At 42.8% G+C, this 22068-nt stretch overlaps 1 protein-coding gene across 3 annotated transcripts in view; it reads left to right on the top strand.

The window, feature by feature from the left end:
- The first annotated feature begins 257 nt into the window (after positions 1–257).
- The window catches only part of LOC120723868 (amyloid-beta A4 precursor protein-binding family B member 2), a 36053-nt gene continuing 14242 nt past the window's right edge, over positions 258–22068 (top strand). The window contains exons 1-8 of one of the 3 annotated variants that reach the window (XM_040015663.1): positions 258–490; positions 3380–4665; positions 5211–5407; positions 6024–6176; positions 6292–6377; positions 6523–6583; positions 8102–8248; positions 9682–9809. In XM_040015663.1, the coding sequence (XP_039871597.1) occupies positions 3411–4665; positions 5211–5407; positions 6024–6176; positions 6292–6377; positions 6523–6583; positions 8102–8248; positions 9682–9809 (2027 nt within the window). In that variant the 5' untranslated portion in view covers positions 258–490; positions 3380–3410. Of the gene's footprint in view, positions 491–3379; positions 4666–5207; positions 5408–6023; positions 6177–6291; positions 6378–6522; positions 6584–8101; positions 8249–9681; positions 9810–22068 lie in introns of all 3 variants that reach the window. The other 2 variants (XM_040015664.1, XM_040015661.1) reach the window with 2 other exon arrangements.

The following is a 22068-nucleotide window of genomic DNA, read 5'->3' as shown; positions in this document are numbered from 1 at the left end:
CATTGTCAGATTTGGAAATGGCTTTTCTGTTGTTGTTTTTTTTTTATCACAGTCAGGTGTGCTCGAGCACCAGAAGCCATGCATTTTTCCTCAGACTTGTGTATGACGTAAGAGTCGGATGATGTGTGATTCCATTACCTGAGTCGCAAAATAACACCGGTATATTGATTGCGATTGCGTCTCCTTCCGTGCACCCGAGCGTCCTGCGTTCTCGGCTCCGATTGGTCGGCTGACTGAAGAGCTCCACAGCGCCACGCCACTCCGGGATCCTCTGGCGCAGAGAGAAAGCGCAGCTTGGCCGCCTGCGAGCAAGGAGCCGGGCTGGGAGGGTTTATGATGTGATGTGATATGATAATACGGGCGGCCGGCTGCTGTTACGGGCGGACTCGGCAGTTAAAAAGCGGCCGCTGACTTCAGCCCTGCTCACTACTGTGTTTGCGTGTCGTCGGAGGAAAGGCAAGCGCAGAAGCCCCGGAGGCTGACCGAAGCGGTGAGTGGATGTAAATAGATGCTCTCGATGGGATGCGCTCCCCTCCCAGTGCGGCGGCGGCGGCGGTGGTGCTGGTGGTGGTGATGGGGCTAGAGAAAGAGGAGGGGAGGCTGGATGCTAAAGATTCACTGCGTCTGTTCACATATTAACAGATTATCTTCCGCAATAATGGCATTTACGGCGATCCATCCGCGCATTTCTCTAGATTTAAAGATGGGGTGCTTCCGATTTGTCAGTGAGGGGAGTTTATTAAGGAGGCAGCAAGAAGCGGGGAGCTAGAATACTCCACCCATGACATCATCGACTTTTTCAAGTTCATTTCCCCTCCTGCTTGAGCTTTCATCTGTTGCACTTGCTTCTGCGCTGAGGAAAGGAGGGCCCACCATAACAAGTTGGTTTCCCAACATATCTATACATATAGATTTAGAAATTATGTGTTAATGTCTAAAGCTATAACACACAGGAAACTGATCTTTTCCTTTTTTGATGACCTTTAGGTGAAAACACTTTTATGTAATCCCCACTATCGGCAACAAATGAGCAAATAAGAGTCATAATCTAACACTTACCTCCAAAACTAGTACTAGTATGCTTTTCCTGTCAGTACCTTTTAAAAAATATTTTAGCAGTCTCCTTCCTTTGTCATCCATGTAAATCTGCTCATTTCCTCACTAACTTTGGTGTCAGGTTCACATTTTGCATCATCACAACAGACAATGCAGCGCCCGGCAAGTATCAACAGCATGAACAACTAGACTGAGACCCAACTGTTTAATAAGGATCCGCGTTGCTGACCAGCTGCTAACATCTTGTGCATCTCATGAATGACCTCTGCTGTTACACAGCACAACAGATTTATTGAGGACAACAGTTTCACTACCTCCGTGTGTTAACTGTGCCCTCACTGTCCAGCAAACTGCTGTGTCATCCTCCCCGGTTTATCCCTCTTTATCCTCCGCACACTTCACATATTCTCCTTGCTCCACTTTTATTTAAGCGGCAGAGACCTGCCTGTGCTGTTGTAGAGGAAGAGGAGAAGGAAAAGAAAAGGCCGTAATCTCTGTTTAAGATGATCCAGTTTGTCTGCGGCTCATACCCGACACAAATATGGGTGAAAGGGATGATTTGGAGTTGTGTTGATTCAATCAGTGTATTTGTTAGGATTTTTATATTCAGTAGGTTGCAGCATATTTTGTTTCCATCTAATTTAAGGCTTGTATTGCTCAGATGTCCCATTTTGTGTGTTTTAGTCATATATTAGTGCATCTGTATGTGAAACTACAGGCAAGAGAATTTAGGACATAGCATTAAAATGTGGCTTTAAGGACCTGTAAATGACAGTAGAAAAAGAGCATTGCTTGAGACATGGCATGGAACAGTCTGCACCTGTTGACCTGACTTGATTGTGTTTATGTCTGAGTCACAGGCGTGAAGAGAGAAGTGCAGGTTCAGCACAAACTGGGTTACAGAGGCGACAACAACCACCCAGAGGGAGGAGAGCAGATAGGGGCCCCCGCATGGACAAAAGTGCACTGTCCGGGGAATCTGCTCTCTTTAACTTACCGCCTCCATCTTTTCCCAGGATCTTGTCAAGCTTTGAAATCTGCTGTGTCTAACTTTTCCATGTTTCTAAGTAGAGGTGCCAGTGATGACTCCAGCATTGTTTGAGATGTGTGCATTTGTGAAAAGATGTTTATACATTAAGATTGCGTGTCTGGGCATGTTTTTCCCCGCATCTATTAGTTGTTTACAAGCTTTCTGCAGGGTGGGAGCCTAATTAAATTATCTAAAAAGCCGTGTTACGTGTCACATCTTAAGAGCAAGGTGATTTTCTGCCGCCGCTGTCTTTGTTTCTATCCATCTGTCTGCATTCCGCATCACAAAGCTGATCCACCCAGAGATAAAAGAGACACGGCTAGCTAGTTAGCAGGAGTTGGCTGGCACTTCTCCTCCCCACAGACCAGCTTACCGCTCAGCTCGGGCTTTGAATGTCAGTCCTAGTTGAATAAATTGAGGGTCTGACTCACTCCAGATATCATATAAATGCATTCCAGCTACATGACTTTGATGCAGTGTTTCTTTTTAACACTTCAGAAGTGACACCTTGTGTGTAAAAGGGGTGTGAGGCTGGAAGAAGATCTGCACCATCGTGCATTGATCAAAGCCTCTGAGACTGGTCAAGCCACAGGAAGAGAGATGATCAGTTGTGAGGCTGGGGGAAATGTGTCAGCGTGATAATGCTGCACATTGAATGATGTCAGTGAGCAGTTATTCTAAGCAAGTAACGTTAAAAAAACTAAATTATATCATGTTATATGTAAAAGTAATTATTTGGGGAAGCATGCAAGCAGGAGAGTCCAGAGAAACAAGGATTTTAAAAATATAATAACCCAGTGACTAAACAATAGGCAGTTGTAGAGTAAGTGGGCGTAAAATAATCTTGCAACCACAAAAAAAAGCTCTTAAAATAAAGTGAGTGAGCAGTAAGGCTTCAAGGCTGGTTGATATTTAAAAATCTTTTATTTTAAAAACATATGTAAAATAAGTGTATCATTAATGTGGTTTTATGTTATGTTTTTGTCAATCCATATATTATTTGACCCAATAAACCTTTTTAAATTAGACTACATAGCTCAAAGTGCCTCATTTGGAAAGACCAAAACATCACCAAGACTTTTTAAGGTAGTATAGTCAGTGAACCCTTTTGGGGTTGGGTCAGGGAAGAGCATCCGTTAAAAAAAAAGCTGCGGCAAACGTGGCAGAAGCCAAAAATAGCTCCTCTTCATGCTTAATCAATACTGGCAAAAATAATAATAATTACATATAAAGCTGTAGGTCAGGTTATAATGTGTTACTTAACCTCTAACAGGCCATCTCTTCTATCATCAGCTCTATCTCTGCAGTGGTTCTCCAGTCAGCCATGATGTCAGTAAAAACTCCTCCCCTCTCCCGCTCTGGCTCCTCGCCCTCCACCGTTGGTCTAGCGAATCGCAGCGGGGCCTCTGCCACCCCTCCGACCTCTCTCAGCCTTCGCTCATCATACAATCAGCTGCTTGGACGAGATGTCATTAAAGAGTCCATGGAAACCGGAAGTTCGGCCACCTTGCCGAAGAGCCGCCAGAGGTACGCGATGACCAGCGTGCGCAGCGCCATGGGGATAAGTGACAACTTGGCTTTGCTGTCTAAAAACCAACCTGTAACCAGAGGACGCGGCCTTCCCACCAAGTCCTCCTCCAGCTCCGCCCTTTACTCCTCTTCTTCCTCTTCCTCGCTGTTTAATACAACTAACCCCAAACTGGTGAAGAATGGCGCCAACATGCAGAGACGAGCTGAGAGCCAGCAGCTGGAGCTCAGCAGGGCCAATACAGAGGGCAAAATTGACAACGATCTCATCAATAATCCCACTTCAGACTGGCTAGAATTTGAGAAAGATAACTCGCAGCTTCCGCCCTTTCGAAGAAGGACCAAGAGCTTCTTGGAGTACCATGGAAAGGGCTGGGATCTGGACCTAAACCAGGGAAACAAAGAGGACAAGGGGGAAAAGAAGCAGCAGCCCTCCCCAGAGAAGGAACAGGCTAGTCCTGCGAAAGAAAGGGAGAGTCAGAAGGAGGAGAAGGCCAGCAGCAAGCAAACCTGCCAGGAAGAGAAGGAGGAGGTTGAGCCGGTGGCGGAGGAGGATGAAGAAAATGATGAGCCCACACCGACGGCAAGACAGCCACTGCTACCTGTGGTAGTCGAAGCCCCTCTTTCCTCCACCCCCTCTTCTTCTAGTAACAGCCCAGAGTGGGTTCCAGACAACCACAACCACCTGCAGAACCAAGTTCCAGCCCAGGTCAAAGAGGAGCTCTGCGCCCAGGTTCAGGCTAGCCCACGCAGCCCTGCAAAGCCTCCCCGAAGCACCCAGCCCCGGGTGATCAAGGTGGAGCTACACCCCAACAACGAGAACCAGTTTCTTCAGCAGTACCCACCCTCTTCACCTAAACAGGCCAGAGCTGCAGAAAAGACCACGCCTACCAGGAGTCGGGCGCCCCCTCCTCAGCCTGAACCAGAAACCGGCCTTCCAAAAGTGGGCTTAAGAATGGATCTCACTCCTGAGACTCCATCAGAAGATGAAGACTCCAGTTGGACCACCCTATCTCAGGAGTCACCCTCTCCACAGACTCCAAAAGAGACAGGTTCAGTATATATATCTGTGTGTGTGTCTGTGTGTTTGTCTTGCCATCTGATCGTTCCCTTGAAAAATTTCCATATCTGTGTCAGCCTTTAATCATGCCTCAATTACACCTTCCTTTCATTCCTCCTCTCTCTCCATTTCTCTACCTCCTACAGACTGTCTGATCTGGAAATTTATCAAAGGCATCACATTAAGCAAGCAAGTCACTTACTCCAGTGAAATACTGCTGAAACCTTTAAGCCCCCTGTAAACCCCATGTGGTGCAGAGATGATTAGGATGGGCATAATGACAGGATAGTGCAGATAGCAGTTTGCGAAAATGGAAGATAATTCAGGAAGAAGAGAAGAGGAGGGCTGGCTGTAGTAAAATATTATTGTAGAGTATAAAGCACAAGTTCAGGGACAGGCTGACCACATCTATCTTGTGTTATATATGTGTTTTTATCTTGTTGTTTTTTTGTTTGCTTTATTTTTGCAGAGCCCATCTGTGTGTAATACTATCTGAATGATAGTATGTGTTTATTTGTCACTGTCATCCTGCAGCAGATGTATGGGTTGAAGGGGAGCTGCCCCCAGGCTGGCGGGAGATCTCAGACTCATCAGAGGTCTATTTTTGGCACGTGCCCACCGGCACTACGCAGTACGACCGACCTGTTGCCTCAAGCAAACACACCGTTTCTAGCAATGATGCTGAGAATGACCAACAACAGGTCACACAGGACTCCCTTAAGCCACCCAATGAGGTGAGACGACCCAGAGAACTAAATAGACTTCAAGATTAAAAGCACGTTTAAAAGTATAATGAGATCTTTTATGTATAAGATCTTAACAGCATTATGTATCTTAACACTCTCAGTCAGGATTTAATTCTGCTCAATGTTAATCGCAGCAAACAGATGTAGATGCAGATGTTTAGATATAATGTATTAATGCAGATACTTTTAAAAAGTTCCCTGCGTTTTCTTTGAGAGAAATTTATGTTTAGATGTTCACTATATGGGATTTTCGTCCTTTGGAGATGTCAACCCTACACTTTTTACACTACATAACTAAAAGCAGATGCTGATGAACAGTAAGATGTGGTTGAAAGGTCTGAAAAAGCTTCAATTTACAAATTTATTTAAAAAAAATGTTGCTTTTTCGAACAAGTCCATGTAGTGGCTTGTAAAAAACCCCAACACAAATTAAAAGACAGGCTTTACCATCTTCTGTGTTGTGTTTAGAAAGAATCCTCCATATATGAAAGCTGCTGCTGACCAATGATGTACCTTCCATCATCAGTCTGTTTGTGCAGCTCTGTGTCTCTCACCCTGGATCCCTCACAGTCTCTCTGTCATCACCCATCTGTCTCTCCCACAGCGCCCCAGCAGCCTGATATCCGACAGCTCCGTGGAGCCGGTCCCCTCGCCCTCTGGATCCTCCCCCTCTCCTTCCTCCTCCTCCTCCACCCCTTTCAATGACATCACCTCTTCTGTACAAAGTCTCAACACCACCACCACCTGCACAGCCACCGTAAGTCACAATTATTGAAACTGTCTCTTTTTTTATTTGAGAAGAAGTCGGTTGTTTAAAAATACAAAGATTTATTTCCTTTCTGAATATCTGTTTTTTTTTTTTCATGCTCCAGGATCTAAAGGACTATCCAGTCTATCCTGATCCCAGTCTTAAGGCATTTGAAGGAGCTACTCTTCGCTATGCTTCACTCAAGCTCAAGTAATAGTCACAGACATACTCGCACTTAGTGCTACAGACTTTCTTCTTGTGTGGCAAGGACTCAGTCGTGATATTTTGCATGTATTCAAGTGTAAAATGTGATTTTAATGTGGCTGTTATTTTAATCGCTGATGTTTCTCTGCAGCCCTCCTGCCCAGCTAGAGACAGTGGACCTTAACAGCACATTCTCTGATCCGGAGGCAATGGTAAGTTCAAAACAACAACATATAATAACACAGGCTTTATAATGGCATCTGAAATAACTATAATATGCTGGGATTTTTACTAAATAAAAATGCTCACTGAATAGAGAGCGTTCTTTATAGTTTGATTATTTGTTTTCTTGTGGTTTACTATAGCCAGCAGGGACGAAGTTACAGGCATTTACAATAGAGTTAAAGGCCCCAAAACAAGTAATGTCATTTGTGAGGAGGCTTATGAATAGCTTACATTTGTGTGTGGGTGTGTGTGTGTGTGTGTGTGTGTGTGTGTGTGTGTGGTTTTATTTACACTTTAAAAACTTGAACCTTTCAAAAAAAGAAAATACTGCTAATGAGAGGAAGTCACCAGGCAGTGCATGCAATGATGTAATGCACCTGCTCCTTGTGCTCTCTTTCTGATTGCTGCAGTGCCACGCAGTGGTCACTTCGTGAACTGACACATGGTGAACGCATTCACAGCAAAAGTATTTTTAGCTGCCCCCCTGTGGACGAATCTCACGTACACATGCTTAAGCATAGAGATGCTGTGATGCCTGAATATAAGAGCAGGCAGCCTAATAGCCCAATGGAAGGGGATGCTACTTAACATATAACAATAGAGATAAAGAACAACAGAGAGAGCAGTCTTTTGAGTGGAAGTTGTTGGCTCAGATGGAACAAAATTGAGTATATTACAGCAAAATTATTTATATTTATATATCCCCCACCCCATTTATATAGCTCTGAGGGAATTGTGGGGATTAAGATATGGACTTAGAAAGTGTGAAAGTTTATTGAGGAAGAAACCCAAAGGGAATTTTATGGCCAGTGGAAAAAAGATTGTGCGTGTGGGTGTGTGTGACAGCTTAAGAGATGCCTCCTCTCAGCAGAAAAGAAACCTCCTTGATATGTTAGTGAGTGAGGAAGAGAAGAGAGGATGGTGATAGCTGCTGACCTGAGGCAATCAAAATTGCCCCCCCCCGATACACACACACACACACACACAGACACACACACACACAGTCTTTCATAGTTTATGTGTTGCCTTTCACGTCAGGCAGCTCTCAGTTACTGCTGAGTTGTTCCTGCACACTACACTCTCCCACTGTAAGCATTATTAAATTACAGCTGAAACTTCTGTGTGTGTGTCTCATATTCATGCGCTGTATGGATTTGTGTACCTTGGTTAAAATTTAAATAAATGATAACAGTAATTATTGAAGTGTTTTGTGCACCTTTGTTTGTACTTATAATAAGATTATAACCATCATGTTACATCCTGAGATCTTTAATCATGGTAGCATTCAACAACAAGAAACACGAGCACTTACACAGGTTTTAAATAAACAACCAGAGTGCTTAAACCTATTTTAAAATGATCACCAAACATATCCAGTAAACTTGATCATGACAGTCTGTGGAGTGACATCCTGGACCTCACTCGTGTGCTGTAGTTGTGCACACACGTACACATATTTGTTGTGCTGATTATTAGCGATGTCACAGAGTCTGTGTCTCTTCCAGTCATTTCCAGTGAGATCTCTGGGCTGGGTGGAGATGGCCGAGCAGGATTTGTGTGAAGGGAGGAGCAGCGTGGCTGTCCACCACTGTATCAGACAGCTGTCCTACTGCAGGAGGGACATACGAGACTCGGCCGGTGTCTGGGGAGAGGTCAGTCCAAAAGAGATCAGCTCAACATACAGTATTTACACTGTTTACATGTTTATGAGTCAGTATTGCTGCGTGTCAGTGGAGAACCAGCGTTACTGCCGGCTGCTTTGTACATTGATGTCCATCAATTTATAATTTTGTGCTATTAGACATTTGTTTGAAATGATGTCACAAATAGTGCATAAATTAAATTACAGTGATGTGTGTGTGTGATGTGAAATCATAATAGTTCCTTGAGTCAAACTGAAAATGCCTCGCAGGTACACATTGTAGGAAGAAGGTTTATGAGTGCACAACCTCTGATGTATATGTGAAGTCAGTGAACTGTTGTTCCTGGCTATTAGTGATGTGTCGGTCGCGAACGAAATGGCTCTTAGAGCCGGATCTTTGACGTGAACGACGCGAGCTGGCTTCTTATCGCGAGCCGTTTTTTTTTTTTTCCTTTCTCTCACCCTCTCTCTCGCACTTTTTTTCTGCTTCACTCCGCATGCGAGCCTTGTGCTTTGCGCTGGGAAGAGGGGGGAGGGGCGGTAGTTACACTCGCAGTAGCACAGAAACAGAGCGGGAGGGAAAGAGAGAAAGAGAGCCAGGGACAACAGCATCACATTAGAAAGGTATAGTAATCATCCACAACTATTTTCAGTTGCAGACGATAAAGGATTCAGAAAGTTTATTCATGCAGGTCCATATGACAGAGAATATGCATCTTCTTTTTGTTTTCATATTTTAATTTATATTTAATTGTGTTGTGGTTTGCAGTGTTTTGTGTTGTTTCACTTTAAATTTGTTTAAAAGGAAAAAGCTGAAAATTTAAATAGTTAAAAGTTGAAATGTGAACAGTTGGTTTTTGTATTCAAAACAGTTACGAACTCTGAAGCACGTGGTGTGTGGTAGTAGTTAATTATTTTAATATATATGAGTGCTTGTGTATAAATACACAAACAATACACATGTGCTTTCAATTGTGTAATTTAAGTGATCTAGGTAGCTCTGTTTTGGAAGTTCAGTTAAAGCTAGAAATGTGTTTTGGAGTTTGTACGTGTTTTGTCTCTAGGCACCGCATATATTTATATATAAACATATATAAATAAAACCACTTTTTTTTACATTAGTAATTCCTTTTGTGCATAATTTTATATTATTGTTATTAATAAATTAATTAAAGCAACATAACAACCTGAAGAGCCGGTTCGGAGCCGAAGGAGCCGGCTCTTTTTAGTGAGCTGAGCCGAAAGAGCCGGTTCCCTAAAAAGAGCCGGAAATCCCATCACTACTGGCTATATTTCATTGAAAATATTTCCCTATAGTTTTCAAAGTACTGTCAAGTTGTTTTTTTAAATCATGTTGCAACAAATTATATAACTTACCTCACAAAAACCTCTGGCTGGCTTGTGGATGACAGCACTGATGTATCCTTGGTTGCTATCTTGCAGGGCAAAGGGATGCTTTTAGTGCTTCAGGATCGCATGTTAACTCTTGTTGACCCTGATGATCGCAGCTTGCTCCACTCTCAGCCAATCAGCAGCATCCGTGTCTGGGGTGTTGGCAGAGACCATGACAGGTAGGGAGGACATTACAGAAATCTTTACTAAAACCATGCTGTTCTGTTTTTATAACTCTTCCCCTGTGGAGGCGATATTTTTGATGACCTTCCCTGATGAATTTCAATAAACATGTGGTTTAACAACCATTAAAATAGTTTCAAGGTTTTCCAAAGGGTAACTGCAAGGGCCACCCTCATTCACTTCTGACACAAACCCAGTAATCTTGTTGTATAAGCAGCCCTGAAATATGACAGAAACTGTTCAGTTAAAAAAGAGTTTCAAGGGTTACTCCTAATAAAACATGAGTAAAGAGTTAATGACTGACATTCTTAGTGAAACAGACAAGAACCCACACAAACATGTTGAGCAGATAATCCTTCTGTATATGTGCAAACACAGTTTTATACGGGAACCTTTTAAACTGCATGTGTGTAAAACACTCAGGAGTTTTAACTAATCATCAGAGAACAGCATCAGCCTTGTTATTATTCAGTCTGTATTTTCACAGACTGTGCTAAAACTCCACAATTATTCCTAATGCTTCACTTCCACACTGAGGACCTATGGGGCCTTTTATCATTTGGCAATATCCCATAGTCTTGGTTTTCACTTCTCACCATTGAGCTGACAGTGTGCTGAGGGCAGCGTAGCTGCTAATGAGGGGAGCTGGCCAAGCCCTCATTGATATGAGCCGCTCTGGGTTTCCATTAACCTGCATATTAACCTATACACTCATGTGGAAACGTTAGCGCTGATGCATGGCATGCATGGATTTCATATGTATGAGACACCTATGTGCATTTGGAAGCTTAGCACAGACAGAGCAAAAGTCTTGTGAACACAAAATGCTAAAAATCTAAGCACTTTAAAACGTTTTGGTTTTTTTTTTTGAGGATTTACTTTAAAGATGTGTCAAATGAAATCAAACGAGAAGATGGGCTGGAGGTTTCAGTCCAAGAAACGGTCGGGTCCTGACATGTGTAATCAGCTGTTAAAGAATTGGGTGAAAATGGAGTTTAAAATAGAGTCTGTGTAAAAGGCTCACTCGCACTCAGCCATGCTTGTTACCCCCTCTCCTTCTTCCTGCCTCAGTGTCTCTCTGTCTATCTTATTTCCGTCTTTCTTTTTTAAGTACTGCTATAGTCTCTTTCTCTCTCTCTCTCTTTCTCTCTCAGAGCATCCCTCTCATCCTCCCACTCTTCTCCATCCCTCCTGTCTTCCTCCTTTTTGACTTCCCCCAACAACAACACTACAGCAACATTAGCTGTATGTGTGCGAGTGAGATAAAGAGAGTGAAATAAAGAAAGAAAGTCCCTCCACCCTCTTCCATCTCTGAGGATTGAGAAACTTTCAGTGGCTGTCTCTCTCAGCGGTAATGGATAAAGCGTGTAGTGGAAAGAGGAGGGGAGGGTCATCTCAGGATAGCGCTCCCTCTTATCCTTTATTCCCTCACTGCATCTCTTTCTCTCACTTATAACATTACAGCTTCCCCCACCACCACCACCCCACCCCCACCTCACCCAGCAGCTCTTTAAAATCTGCAGGGTGCAGTCTTGCATTCCTCTGCTTGGTTTTACGCTCATGACTTTTGGATGTACCACAATCAGAATGAAAAAGTCAGAAACACTCTTGCTCTCATACGTCACAAAAAGGAAAACATTTACATTCACTCTATTAGATACATGTTCATACATAAGTAACTAAAACAATATTTTTCTTCAATGCTTTCGATATCCATTTAAGAAGTAAAGTGCTTAGCATGTGGTCCAGGGGACAGGATGAATCCACTGGGATTTTTTGTGAAGCCGCTTTCATGGTGATAAGTTGTTTGGGACTGATGTGAAAAACTGGATAGCTTGGCCTTCAAACCAGCACAGGGTGTTAAAGCTGAGAACAAACAAGGTGACTCAGAAGATATTTGATGCTCTGGAGCCACATGGAGCTTTTCCATGTATGCAGCAAATAGTTTTACAGCAACCTGCATTGCAGTTTGTGCGTGTGCAATTGTATCTGAGATTATTTTGCCACAGGTTGGAATTTTTGCTCTGTTAGTCCTGCCACTAGAGTGCACTGTAATCAAAGCCTGCTCATGGAGAGAAGCTTGCAGCTGAATCCTCAAAAGTATATGTGAGCACCCCTGCTCCTGTGGACTGAGATGATCATTTTCTCCCGGGTTGATTATTTTAAACAGTGCCTGTTAAACAGCATTACTAGAAAAATGAAAAACTTGGTTGTTTGTTTTACAGCTGTGATTTTTATTTATTCTTGTAGGAGTGTGCTTTTTCTGTCACTACTGAGTGATTAATATTTTTGCATTTGTTAATTTGCTCAGTTATTTTGTGACAGTCTTGGAGTGATACTGTGATCCTGTGAAGCGTTGGCGAGATGTTGCTGACGTCAGCTTCTTCGTGTCATGCGTTGCTTGGTTATTCTTCTTATTTTTAATGTTATGTGCTCTGTCTAAAAAAAAATGACTGACCCACACAAAACCCTAACATTAACCACATCTAATCCCTTTGTGGTTAAACTGGAGCCAGGTCTGATTAGGGTACCTCTGTATAGAAGCAACTCCTGCAGGGAGGTTTGAAAAGTCTCCATAGAGCTGAGATTGTAATAGCAAAAACTTTAGGAATAGCCAGGTTTTGGTAGTCCACTATATGTTTTGTATGATTGGCAGCTCAGTGTGCTGCCTAAGTGGTTGACTTACTTGCCTGCACACTGTGTGTGTATAAAGTCAGACTGGTAATATTGTTAACTGACTGAAGCTGGTAGGCGGTGAAAGACACGCAGAAGAGAAATGTCTTTCTTAATTATGTTTAAAAGGCCATAAATTGACAGGGAAAGAGGAGGAGGCAGAGGTGAAAGATAAAGGCTGTTTCTGAAAGCAAGCATAGAAGATAGCTCGCACTTTGCTCTCTCTCCATCAGCTGTCTCTTTCTTTAACCATCTATCTGTGGAATATTCCCAGTCTTGTCCCGAATGTTCGCTCTCTCGCTCTCCTTCAGCTTGATTCAATATGAATGAGTCCCCCCGTCTCGTAAGCAGGGCGGGACGATGGTAGAGGAGGGGTTAGCGCTTCGATGAAGTCATGAGGCTATATCTGGAGCACTCAGCAAGTCTGACAGCGTGCACGCCCAAATTGCGCGTGCACGCTGTTCGCATTTATGTGTATGCATGCGGACTTGAACTGATGAAGTCATAGGTCTAAATCCGGAGCGCTCTGTTTGTGTGTGATGGTGAATGAGTGGGTGTGCATGTGTTTTCCCCCACTTTTCCCATCCCATCTTTCTGTCTGTGCTATTTCCACTCTTTGTCTCCAGCGCTCTTTCTGCCTCCCTCCTGTGCCATTGGCTGCACAGCTTTGCCTCTTCTTCTTCTTCTTCTTCTTTCTGACTCTCTTTCTTTGTCCTGCCACTGCACTTTAGTGGGGTTGAAGCCCCCCCTTTTTTCCCAGTTTCACTCAGGCAAGAGAAGGAGAGACAAAGATAGGACGAAGGCGAGAAGATACTCAAGACAAACAGTGAGAGAACGGGGAATAAAGCGTGGCACTGCTTTTGAGAGAGTGTGTCGGGAATGATCAGCGTGATGGAAAGCCAATAAGAAAGGGAGAGAGGCATGCTTCCCTGCTTGCACTTTACACAGCAGGACCTCGCAGGACACTCTCCGGACCAGGCAAGCAAAGCAAGGGAAGCCGGCTGTAGAGGAAGATAGAGAGAGAAAAGGTGTAGCGGAAAAAAGTGGAGGAGGAGTGGGAGAAGGAAGGGGGAGGGGAAGAAAAGAGGGAGAGGAGAAGGGGGAAGAAGCCCCAGAGGATTAAAAAAAAAAGGATAAGAAGAAAAAGAGAGGAAGCAGACAGGAAGAGATTTACCCTGGGGTACTGCTGCGAAGGGGCTGTAGCAATGTCACCGCGGCGAAGGAGCTAACGAGGCAGAGAAGTAGTTGTCGGTAACGGGTCGAGGATGCCTGCTTGTGTGAGTACTCTGATCTGTAGTTCATTCAGTCCTCTATTCCCCATCTATCTATCCATCCATCCATCCATCCATCCACAAAGCCATCTATACACTTACAGTGACCCATTACCACCTCTCTTTCCACCTTACTATCACCCCCTCTAGCCTTTCTGATGATTTCTAACTGCTCCGTTTGTTTAAAGGACACAGCACACGTCCCTTGGCCCTACTTTTTCTAATTAGCTTTCCCTTGATTTTTTCACTCATTTATGTCTCAGCTTCCTGCTGTGTGTTTGACTTCAAGCTGTGTACCTTGTCCCTCTGACTCTCTCTCTCTCTCTGGCTTGCCAGCAGGTGTAGGGATGCAGGCTGTTGGCAGCAGGTTTGCAGCCAGAGTCACTGAGACAAGAGCAAGACATTCATTCAGGGAGTCAGATGAGAAAGAAAAGGCATAAGAGCAAAAGAGAAAAGAAAAAGATGAAGTAGGCAAAGGAGGGATGAGAAAGACAGGATTAACGGGTTTGGATATGCTGCAGGGATTTTTTAAAGTGTCTGTCATGGCTGTTTGGAGCTGTTTGATATGTGTGTGTATGGGTGTGTAGGCTTGTGTGTGTGTATTGTGCAGACATATACATCATGAGCTTAAACCTTAATTAGTTTAAATACCTAGGTGTGTGTGTGTGTGTGTGTGTGTGTGTGTGTGTGTGTGTGTGTGTGTGTGTGTGTGTGTGTGTGCATAGCAGAAGCTACTATATGCATACAGGGAATTTCCCTTTCTCTCTCCTAGCAGAGGATGAGGAGGAGAAAGCGGGATGAGGGATGAGCAGGGAAGCACTAAGCGTAGAACAAAAAGCCACAGAGAAATGATTTATGGCATCAGAGAGGCCCTGTCTTCTTGTTTTCGTGTCTTTGGCATGTGACACTTGTTAGGATTGAGACAACGCCGTTGAAAACCCAATAATGTACGTTTTTAATAGCATCTTTGCGCCAGCCTGCTGTCTATGTCCCTTTTTCTACTATTTAAATGAACTAATGTTACCTGTTTTCACTAATGGCTCAACGGCAGATGCTCGAGTTCACACCCACACACACAAGCAGAAACATATCATACCAACACACTCCAACAAATGCACACTGATTCCACATTTCATTCATATTCATTAGTGGGCAGCAGTGAGACCCTGCTCGCCTATTCCCTCCAGCGCTCGCTTATTTCCCCCCACTGCTTGACCTTCTATGGACAGGCATGGCATAGAGAAGAGAAGAGAAGCAAAGAGAAGAGAAGAGAAGAAAAGAGAAGAGAAGCAAAGAGAAGAGAAGAGAAGAGAAGAGAAGAGAAGAGAAGAGAAGAGAAGAGAGCCCCTGTATCATAAATGTTTTAATGCTGAACACACTCTTGCGTTCTCTTCCATTTATGTCAGTGAAATGAGTTTGCATGTGCGTGTTTGACTTTTCATATCCGCTCTTCGAGCTGTTTCAGTCATGATGCCCCAGTGTAACCACAGCCTGTTTGCTGATGTCAAGGCCTTTGTGGCTTTAATTAACATGCAAGACCCCACTGATGGCCCACAGGGACAGAGCCCGAACACCTAGACCCACTCGATAGATGCCAGAGTGATTGATGACCTTTCCTCCCGAGTCCTGCACCGATTTGAGCCCTATGCCTACGTCTTTCTTTCCCGGCAAGTCATCGCTCCTCTGCGTCAGCTCCTTCCATTTACCCACAATCCATCACTCCCACTTCTCCGCACACATACACGCAGCCCTTGTCAGGATGTGTCCACCCAGCCACCCAGAAACCCTCATTCTCCAAAGGGTCATTATGATGTTGTGTCCCCTCATCTCTCTCCAACCCACAGTCCAATGTCTCACACACAGAGACACACACACACGCATGCATTCACACAGACAGAGAATTACAAACAATAAGCTTTGCAAAAAAAGCTTCCTTCTTTCTCTCTCAGTTTGCTTTTTCACTCTCTGTCTTACATTAGCATTGTTAGGCACACCTGCTGTAATCCTTGTCTTCCTGACAGATTACTCCTCCCGTTCCCCCTATAGATTCCCTCCCTGGCCCCGCCAGCCAATAAATCTCCTCACAGATAAAACTCTCCCTGGTCCTAGCCATGGTGGGCACAGATGTGAGCTGATGTTAGCTGATCATACAAGGCTGAACGCAGCGGGACCCTTGTGCAGTCAGTGTCTGCCTGTAGCTCTTCCATTTATTCAGACTACAGAGACTGTTTAAGATGAATATATTTGAATACTTTAACACTGTTTTGTTTGAGCTTTTGATTACGTTTTCAGCCGGCCTGCAGCAGACATGTCTACTATGATGACTATATCAGGTGATAAATTAACCTCCTGTCATTTATTTTCAAAGTTTACACATTTAATGTTTCTTAGAAATATTACCTCAGCTCCCTCTACTCACAAAAACTCAAAGAAATGATTTAAAACCTCTAATTGGTAAACATGTTCGTGGTCCACTTGATTTGATAACAGCACTAAGCTGAACATTAAATGGATAATTGGTCGGCTCTGAAAGCTCAGAGTCTGTTTCCCTTGTTGCTTGTGTGGACTTTTACAAGCCAACTATAAAGGAACCCTAATCAAGTATAGTTTTAATTGCTCTGAAAATGTAACAGCATTTAATTGTACAGCTCAAATAATTCAGTGGGTATGTAATTAACGATTCTTTTCATTATGAATGAAAAATGATTATTATTTTCTAAAATGCATCTTTTTATCTACAAAGTGCCAGTAAAACGCTGGAAAGTGTTCTTTATGCTCACAGTGACATCTTCAGATGTCTACCAATAATGCATACCCAAAAAATCAAACAAACTTTAATATTATATGAAACTATTTCAGATGGACTTTCTAATCATTTCAATTATATCTTCTATTAGGCCTTTTAGTTAAATTACAACAAATATAGCATTAGTAGTGTCTAACATCACAACTGCTATTGATAAAAGCATCCAGGTGATTTTTTGTTTTTCCTAGGGAGAGAATATCGATCATTCTCCCTACTGAGCTTCTTGTTGTTTGCAGTGGTGATGGACAGGCTGACAGCTACCCAAAGCAATGGACAGTACACGAGAGAGGTAGAGAAAAGTGTAGACAGAGTGGAGTGGGCGGAGACGATGGCACAAAAAAAGGCAGGAGGTGGAGCTGGAGGTGTTAAAGTGTTTATTGGGAGTGACCAGAATGGACATGGATTAGTAATTCAATTTATCAGATGGACAGCTTAGGTTGGCCAAACCTAAATATGGAGCTGGCAGGCAGGAGGAAACGAGGAAGACCACAGAGAAGATTGATGGATGTAGTGAAAAAGAACGCACAGAGGGCTGATGTAACAGAGGAGGATGCGAGGGGTAGGGTGAGATGGAGGCAGATGATCCACTGTGGCGACCCCTAAAGGGAACAGCCAACAGAAGAAGAACAAGAAGAACTACCTAGTCTCACTCTGTATTTTTTCGCTGGTTTTGCCTGCCCCACCTGCAGTGGCTCTATGCCCCACCAGTGGGGCCCATGCCACAGTTTGAGAACCAATGATTTAAAGAGCTAGGTCTCAGATATTTCTGCCTGCAGCTAAAAAAGATGGGAATGAAATAGTGATGATCCGTTCTTTAAAAAAAAAAAAAAAATCCACTTGAAAAATTCAACAGCAGCAACATTTCTTTAAAGCTGAACACAGCATCCTGTATCTTTAAAACAACTATCTGCATTGTGTTTGCTCCATTGAGGAATTCAGCAAATCCAGTGTACTCCAGTTTACTATATCGCATGTGCAGGAAATGTAGTGATTTATGGCACATGCAGCTAATTAGGTTACATGCAAATGATCCAAACGGCACAGTAACTCCACTCCACTCGTCACCGAATCCCTGCGCTCTCTCCCACACTTTGTGACACATGTTGGTAGGGTACATGAAGAGGGGCGTCTCACTGATGTGACATCTCACTGAAGCTTTGTCGAGAATATTGCGCTCATGTACGAAAACACACGCACGCACGCACGCGCTCACATAGTTGCACACACCAGTGCATTGTGATGTATAAATGATCAAGAGCAGAGAGAACAGCAGGACATCATCTTTCCCCTGCTCTCTCGTCCACCCAGCATCCCTCTTTTTTCCTCCCCCCACTCATCTCTTGTTCCCCTCTCTCTCTCTCTCTCTCTCTCTCTCTCTCTCTGTCTGTCTGTCTCACCCACCCACCTAACTCTACTCTTAAATATGTAATGAAAAATGACGAGTGTTGACACATGGGTACTGTGTGTGCTCTCTCTGCATGTTGCCCCTCCTTCCCTCCCTCGTTTGCCTCTCTGCCTCAACGAATGCTCGGATTTGGGTCACAAAGCTGCATCAAAATAAACTGGGGTTGCGTGTTTTCCTTCCTCTCAGTATAACATTTTTTATTTTTTTTTTTGTGAAGAGAAATTGGTCTCAAATGTATTTTGAGTTATCCTTGTGCTCAGTCATTTAAAACCATGCTGTATATAGTGCCATATAGAGTGTATACAGAGGGGAAATGTCTGAGCTGTAATCAAGGGGGGAGAAAATGTTTATTATTTAGATGAAAAAAAAAGTCTTCCTAGAAATTACACCCCTCTGTAATCCACTCTATATGACCCAATTTAAACGCAGCTTTTTTGGATATGTGTGAGCGTGCACATATTTATCTGCCAAGGCAGAAGATGCTCAAATATTTTGAGGCGTTTGTATGCGCAGAAAGCCGTCTGAAGATCTGTGAAGTTGGCGTTCTGCGCGTAAAATATTAATAACCATTCAGATTGTCATTTGCGCATTTGTAAAATGTTTTACATGTGTTCAGATTGCTTGAGGATGAATCAAATGCAGGCGTAGCTGCTGCTGTAAACAACATCAACTGGCTGCTCAATTCGCACAGGCAGCGTCGTGCGCCGCGTTCGCTGCTTAATACACCGTAGACAAGAGTTTTATTTTTATTTCGACTTGATTTTGTCCCAGTTCTTTGCCGCCTCTGGCAATATTGGTGATAGTGTGTTCTTGTCTCTCTGCCTGTGAGTGTGTATATGTGTGCCTAGAGAAACAAGGAGTATGTGTCATGTGGTACCTCTGATGCAGAGGAGGTTGGAGGGGGGGGGGGACTCAAGCCCCGGGTGCTCGTTTTGCTTCTCATCTTGGTGCTGTAAACAAGTTTACGGTGTAGGATGGTAATTACGTGCAGACATTTTACATTAGGCTCTAATGACTGTGGGTCATGACTAATTCACCAGGTCGCAGAGGGGTTTACCCTGTTCAGCTGTCGCACACAGGTTTAAGTGTCGGAGTGCAACTGTGGAAGAGGTTTAAGTGATGCTGCTTTCACTTAGTTCCAAATTAGCTCAAAACATGGACTGTCTTTTGTATTTTTTATCACTTTGATGCCTGCTATTAGAAGGATCAGTTCCACGTTTTCTGGAATAAGGAGACCGATGCTACATGTATATCAGTGTTTGCTCATCACCTCAGATATTTCAGTTTATATGCAAAAGCATATGCCAACAACATATATGAGGTAGCTACATGTCAGCAAGTCAACTTTAGTTACATTGTCCTAAATCACAGTTATGTCTTCTCCAAAGTACTGAAAGATATGATTCTGTAAGTAAGAGAAGGCGGAAAGTGCAGCGAAATCCAACATAAAGAAAAAGAATGACAAAGGAAAAGTACACAAGTAGTAACAAAAAATGTACTGGGAGCTTTAACACTTATAAGATCGAGCGTTATAAATGTTATTTTCCTTTATATTTCAGCACAAAGTTTTCTGTTAAAAACTGCTGCTATTAACCACATATTTCCAATTAAAATATCTAATGGGCCACTTCATCCAAGTCATTATGCAAAATTATATCAGCTAATTATCAAAGGGGTAAATGGGCAATGATTGAATTTTTTTTGACTAATCTATACACAACTAAAAATACTGGAGATGCATGTTTTCGACAACTGGATTTTCCCATTTTTCTCATTTTGTGCGGTGAAACAAACAAATCCTGATCACAACTAATTCATCGACTCATAAATTGTGTCATGTGAAAAAGAAATTCTAAGATTTTATGTATCAAGACATAATAATAATTTATCTAGTCCATACTAGGTTTAAAATATGGTTCCACCTCAGACGAACACATAACTTAAAACACTGTGTTGATATTTGTTTACAATTCCACACAACCGATACCTGTTCAGTTGTACCATCATGAATTTTAACATTTAACATGCTACCTGAGGCCTGTACAGTCTGAGCATGACCTCGGGGTGTGTTTCCGGGGATGCCCACTCCTGGGAAGTTTGGCAGCTGTCTTGAATGTTTTCCACTTGTGAAAATTCTTTTTTACTGTAGAATTATGGAAATTCTACAGTTAAATTGTTCAGAAAAGTCCTTATAACCCTGCCCAGACTGATGGGCGGCAACAGTTTCTCTAAGATCGCTGCTGATTTCTCTGTTTCTTGGCATTTTATTAACCAACACAGCAAACTTCCAAAACATCTGCTTTTATAAAGGTGCTCAGACCTCCTTACGATCAGTTAATCAGAGGTATTTGATTCACCCTGTTAGTTTCTATGCGCGCAGTAACGGTATACTATAATATGTCATTTATCATTGTTCACCCAGACGCATAAAATCTTAGAATCAAAAGAGGATGTACTTCTCTTTTTACGTGACTGTGACTATTTAAAACACCGGACGGACACGAGGACTACAAAACTGATGACACACAACAAATAAACGGCAGCCTCTGCCATCAGTAAATGGCAGTCAACAAGGCGAATATCAGCCAATGCTGATGTTCTGTTGATAAGTCGGTGCAGTAAATACCTGACTGCGCACCACAACACAGCATCAATACTGCAATAAAACTAAGCTAATTACTGTCAACAGCTCAGTACAGTCCTATTAATGGCTTTGTAAAGTGTGCACTTTGTGCCTCATGTATCTGGTTTTTATCTTTGATTTTTATGCCCTTTTTTATCACCATATTCTGCATTCCATTACAATAAACTACAATTTACTGCCGTGATGAGCCACATTTGCTGTTTTTTGCAAACACAATTATCGACACTCAGGGGTCCAATTTAAAAAATTTAAAAAAAAAACAGCTTTTGTGCTGGAAAGTTAACTGAGTTTTGACTAACATGTGCAGATTATAATTGTCTGTAAGCAGCTTAGAATGGCTATGAAAGCATTTGTAGAGCAGTAAACAGAACTGTTATCTCTAAATTTGTCTTCCAGTATTAACATCAATTTTTTTATGGAAGTCGAGAATTTGCACTGATAAAATTAGTCAGGTTTAATTGTGCATTTCCTTACTGTGGATGATTTTATCTTGCATCAGATTTTCAAGTAAGCTAGCAAACAAAGAGACTCACTCAACAGTTCAAAAAAAGTAGAATAATTGGAAGGAAACTGTTTCCAAATATCAATATACCTGACAGCTCTTTTGTTATTCTCTTTGCAGCATGATGAAAGGGCAATCCTCTAAATCGCTTTCTAGCTGTTGTTTCAGTGTCGCACATCTGTCACAGTTCGGGGCTGAAAATGGATCAGATCCACTGTCTGCTTTGGACTCCAGCCAACGTCACAACAGTATCAATAATAAAAGGAAGTTTTTCTGTTGCAGTCAATAGGAAGAGTAACACAACACATGCATGCGACGCACACACCTGGTCCTCGGTGTGGACCTTGGCTCTCGGTGGACTTTTTTGCTGACAGGAGCGCTTCCTCCCAGACGTTTCAAATCAGCATTTGGCTTTTCAATTAGCATATGTAAGTGCATTAGCATAGCGGCCAGCAGTATGCAGACACTCTGCAAAGCCGTTTGATAATTGAAGTCTGTGTGATGCCACGGTGCTCTGTGCGTTAGGGTTAGTGTGTGTGTGTGCGTGTGTGTGTGTGTGCGTGTGTGTGTGTGTGTGTGTGACAGATGGTTTGGAGGAGACATGAGTCTCTACTGAGCGATACTGGAAGCTACAGAGCAGAAGAAAGAGCTGCAGAGCTGGTCGGGGACTAGTTACATGTGTGCTGTTTTGACTGCCTCTTAAACAGCCTCTTTTACTGCACCAGTATTGGGACAGTTTAGCTTTATTACACCATTCCTGCAACCGAAGATGCATTGTGAAGCTGCTTACTGTAAAGTTTTCAAAACTACTTAAATTTAAATAATATCCTGCTGTCAGCAAAATTATCGAGCATTTTGATTGCTGTTTGACGAAAAATCTAAAGAAATTATTCTCCCAGCCCCACTTTTGAAAGAAGTTATTGCTAATTTACCTTCAATACTTGATTTACTGTA

Source organism: Simochromis diagramma, unplaced genomic scaffold (genome assembly GCF_900408965.1).
Source record: "Simochromis diagramma unplaced genomic scaffold, fSimDia1.1 OVJJ01000685.1, whole genome shotgun sequence".
NCBI lineage: Eukaryota > Metazoa > Chordata > Actinopteri > Cichliformes > Cichlidae > Simochromis > Simochromis diagramma.
The sequence above is the reverse complement of the archived record's forward strand: the minus strand, read 5'-3'. Positions and strand labels throughout refer to the sequence as shown.